Raw genomic sequence first — 4654 nt, 5'->3', positions numbered from 1 at the left:
ACCGCTCTCCACCAATACAGCTGTGGGAACAGCAATGCAAAGCAATAAACTATTCCTCTGGCACACAAATCTACCCTGCTCCAACAACTACATTTTCTTATCTAATCCTCAAAAGAAAGAAAAATAATCCCGGAACAGTCTTGATGTTTAACACCAGCTGTATTTACCTTGGTTGTGTTAAGGATCCCTGTAGCACCAAAGCAGCATGGGAAATGCACTGTGATCGGATGTTGCTCAGTAACTGGCTAACTGTTGGCTGGCTACACATCTGATAAAAATAACTTTATTTTAATACAAACTACAAGTATTCCGAGACAGACAGAAAATCGGGTAACTTTTTGTATTCATGCAGCATCAACGTAATACGCAAACTAAGATTAGCACAATTCCAGCTAATAAATGTTCAGATTTTATATAAAAAGTGTGGTGTGCTTTTAAAGCAGAACATAGAACACTGACAGGGAGCTGGTCTCACAAAAGTATTTTTAAAATGGAATAATCTTAGATAAAATGCAGCAGATCAAAAGCAAAAGGACAGTTTCTAACACAGTCATTATTTTAGAGGTGTAAAACATATGCAATTCAAATACGATGAATTAATAAGAGTCAGAAGGAGCTTATCAATTCTATAAACCTATTTCTACAACAAAGCCATCAAGCAAGCACTATTGATTTCCACCAGCTTTCCCCACTGAACAGTAAGAGGAGTGTCTGTGACAGCACTGATACAACTTCGCTCATCCAAAAAATACCTTTGGTGCTTTTCTCTCCTCTATTCCGACTCTGTCAAAACACTCAATGAGGTAGTTCAGCATCTCTGTCTCCTTACAGTTTTCAATGGTGAAGTGGTCACTGCAGGAATCGGAAACACTTGAGCTGCCAGAGCCTCCCATACTTTATAACACACAAAAAGAAGAAACAAAGCATTAGGTATGGTTCTTCACTTGTGCACAATCAAACAATTCATGAGCTCGACTGCCTCTGTCAGTTTTCTGAAGACTCCATCCCATCACACACATGGCTCAATAATTAAGATAATTAAGAAGAACTCTCCATTTAACATCTTGCCCAGCTCTGGAAGTTCAGCTTGTACTGTAACATGACTGAAGAACCAATTACCTTATTAAATGACTAAGTAGCTGAAAGACAGCAATGACTTCAATTGAACCAATCAATCTTCTTCTCACATGGCAACACTGAAAATGAACAGCCTTTAAGTTGCACCTGCATCAAAACTCTTTGGACGCTCAGGACATCACAACACTTCCATATCGTGATGCAACCTCTGCACGGTCTCCGTACAGAATATTCGAAATGGTAGAAACTTTACCAACTGTTGACACTGTCCGACCCACGGAAAGCAAGTTCCTCCCACTGCAGAGAAGAGACCTTATGTGACAGACAGGGCTACAGACAACCACTTCATCTATTCTAGGGAGGACGATAAACAAAACAGGAGGCAATGCATCAGAGCAACTCTTCCTCCCAAAACTTCCACACTGAAGATCACTTAATTACAACTCAGTTCATTTACATCTCCTTACAGTAAAATACGCTGATTCATTAAGCAGCAAAGCCTCAGAGGGGGAAAGGAAATACTGATACTGTAAACACAAGAACCAAATCCCCCAAAACAAAACCATGCTTGAGACAAGAGAAATTAAATACAAAAGTGAGAACACACCTCACAAACCTCAATCTCAGACTCGCTATCTCAACAGAATCCTGCTCTACGTAACAGCTTGGCAAAGCTAATTAAAAGCAAAATCCGCATTCTACAGAGGCAAATTAAGACAAGATATATGCACTTTATGTAAATGGAACTTAAAAATAGGAATTACGTGGATGGTCTATTGCTAGTCCTCAAAGAAAGGTCTGTGTACAATCAGGGTGGATTTAAATGACGATCAATTTATAAGCCCCAGACCTTAAACTGGAAAATAAGAGTATTTGTTTCCTTAAATGAAGCTTTTAAAAAACATGTTTAAAAATACAAACTGTGTCAAAACTGCAATTTCCTTTAAACTGTAAATTAATTTCCATTTTAATAACTAAGCTGTACCAATCTATTATGCAAGCTTTACAGTCCAACCAATAAATCAGAGAAAGGTTATTACTGCGAAGCATCTGGTAGCTCAGCATGTTAAGAAACATAACTTCTAATAGCAGCAAGCTCTTTCTACAGAGAATTTGTTTTCAGTTATTCAATTAAAACTAATCCATGTAAAACACAGGCCTATTACAATAGTGCTCAGTAACCATGAAATCACACACGCATTTTCTTTTCTATAGTCTCTCTTATAAACCTCTTAACTTCTCACATTCAGCTTAAAAATTACCCTTCTAAGAACATAAATTTATATTAAAAAAACCCTGCTGTTTCTATAGTTAGTCATCCTGTTAATGAGTTCACTGCATCAGTAACTGAAATTATTTCCACACAAAGCTCGTACACCTTTCATACACACAGTAAATGCCCTGGTATTTTCAGAATGCAAGTTGTTGCATAATTGTACAGTCAGTGTGTTTATATTTTAACTAAAATCTTCCTGCCGTCTGCAGAATGCTAGGATGGAATATACAAACTAAGACTCCAGAAGCACAGCAGCCTCAGAAATCCTTACCAAAGGCTTTGCAACTCAATCCAATGTTTGGATTAAATTGCCCACAGCGTAAAAACTAAACAAAACAGTGAGGAAAAGATCCTATTGGAAGGTGTCCTAGTGAACAGCCTGGCTTCTGCAGTAGTGTTCCCCCGTACCACAGGAACAACCATAGCCAGAAATCCTAGTGGGGCGGGAAAGATCATCTCTTACCAAGTCTTTTGGGGCATTCCCTGACATCACAAGATACCTCCTAAAGGCTTGACCTAGCTTGGTTTTAGAAGGCCCCAGCAAATACATTTCCCCTGACTTTTGCTGTAACTAAAATACTTCAAAGGGGGCTGAAAGCCTTGGAGGAACTCCTTTCCTCCCAGTTATTCCATATGCATGTAAGCTGTTAAAACTCTCATCTTGCTTCTCTTACACATTTGTAAAGTGTAACTGGCTGGGTTAGGCTTTGTGGCCAGCCACAGGCCACCTCAGAATTACCATCTATCATCATCGGGGTGTGAATGCTCTTAGAAAATGTCCACAACTACAGAAGTATCATCTTCCGGAAAAGTCTTCTTAAAATACAAGGGTTTTATAAAAAATACTCATTTCTTTCTCCAGTTTGGGTTGATAAAAAGAACAGGGCATTTCTCTGGGAAAACATTTCTGTATCAGCTAAGACGTTGCAGCATCACTCTGCATTGGAATGTACAAGAGAAGATCCTACCCTGCATTTACATTTCCAAAAGCTTTTTGTCTGTTGGCATCTCCAGTGTTGCGCAGGTTTTTCTGCACAGCCATCTGGCTGCCTTCCAAACAACTAGTAATCAACCCTCTTTTGTTTTCACATACCCTAATATCACACAAATGAAAGGGCTTTGCTACATGATTCATAAGCCTATGTTGCACAGCAAAATACTCTGCTCTTCCCCCTCCACATCAGCCTCTACTCCATCATCTACTACTGGCTGTGTCAAAGGACCAGCTGAAACTGTATTTTCTCTACAGGCTGGAGGAGCGATGCTCAGCTGTCAAGCAGCAATGAATCTTCAACAAACTCACACTGTTTGCAGCAGCTGGCTATTTGTCACTGTATCTTTTTCTACACGTTAACCTTGGTCCTCATTTTCCAGTTTTTCATAGGAAAGCAAGCACACGAGGTACATTAACATTACAGCCATGGGTGAATAGCATCCCTTCTACTCATAGCCAATGAGGAGTTCACCTCAACATTTCAGAAACCATGCTCATTAACCTAAGAGCCAGTATGATTAACATTCTTTATCTTAGTCATCTCTTCAAAAAGAGCCGACTGACTAGCATTCGTTATACCTGTTCATAAGCCATCTTAAAAAACACATCCAGGTCATCTCCATCTCCTTGGCTTTAGTCATTTCCCAAGTCACTCTGAAGAATACTTGACACTACACAGACTGTTAGTTCCTAAGCAACCAAACATGCAGGTTACGTTCTCTTTCTCCAATACCTGGACCCAAACTGGACACAAGAAAAATCATCATCTTCATTTTCTTCATCACTACTGTCCTCAGACACATCAGAAACGGCAAGAAGGAGGAGGGAGAAAGGGTTGTCGTATATACTACCACAACAAAAATGAAAAAGGCCATCAGATATTTTAAGCCAAAAGAAAAAGTAAATGGTATATTTTCTTCGCAAGTCTGCCAAAAATCGTCTTCTCTAAACATGCAGACAACAGATAACCCCATGTTAGTAAAACCAAGACTACACTGGCATGCTCTGTTACACTACTATAAGCTACTTGCATATCAAAACACCACACGTTCACAAACCAAAAATTTGAAAAGAATTTTTGAGACCTAATAAAAATTATGGCTGAAGTGGCAATGTTTAGACATGACCAAATGGTAAGTATTACAATTCCAAGGTACTGAACTTTAGAGCAGTGGTCTCAAAACCCTGTGTGCTCGTTTCTCCCTCCTGCAGGGACTGGAGATTCCAGAAGCAGCCAAGAGAGAAACACAGCACGTTGGCCTGGCATACTGAAACAGGCTGATCTGTAATTTAAATCTTTGCACTAG

General features: G+C 39.4%; 1 protein-coding gene across 2 annotated transcripts in view; it reads right to left on the bottom strand.

The window, feature by feature from the left end:
* UBE4B (ubiquitination factor E4B) overlaps nucleotides 1-4654 on the bottom strand; it is a 38543-nt gene that overhangs the window by 18706 nt on the left and 15183 nt on the right. For both annotated transcript variants that reach the window (XM_010141904.1, XM_010141912.1), the window contains 2 exons: nucleotides 753-894; nucleotides 168-268 (listed from right to left, as the gene is read on the bottom strand). In XM_010141904.1, coding sequence (XP_010140206.1) covers nucleotides 168-268; nucleotides 753-894 — 243 coding nt within the window. The remainder of the gene's footprint in view (nucleotides 1-167; nucleotides 269-752; nucleotides 895-4654) is intronic.

This window comes from Buceros rhinoceros, unplaced genomic scaffold (genome assembly GCF_000710305.1).
Source record: "Buceros rhinoceros silvestris isolate BGI_N320 unplaced genomic scaffold, ASM71030v1 scaffold17730, whole genome shotgun sequence".
In the NCBI taxonomy this organism is placed as follows: domain Eukaryota; kingdom Metazoa; phylum Chordata; class Aves; order Bucerotiformes; family Bucerotidae; genus Buceros; species Buceros rhinoceros.
The sequence above is the reverse complement of the archived record's forward strand: the minus strand, read 5'-3'. Positions and strand labels throughout refer to the sequence as shown.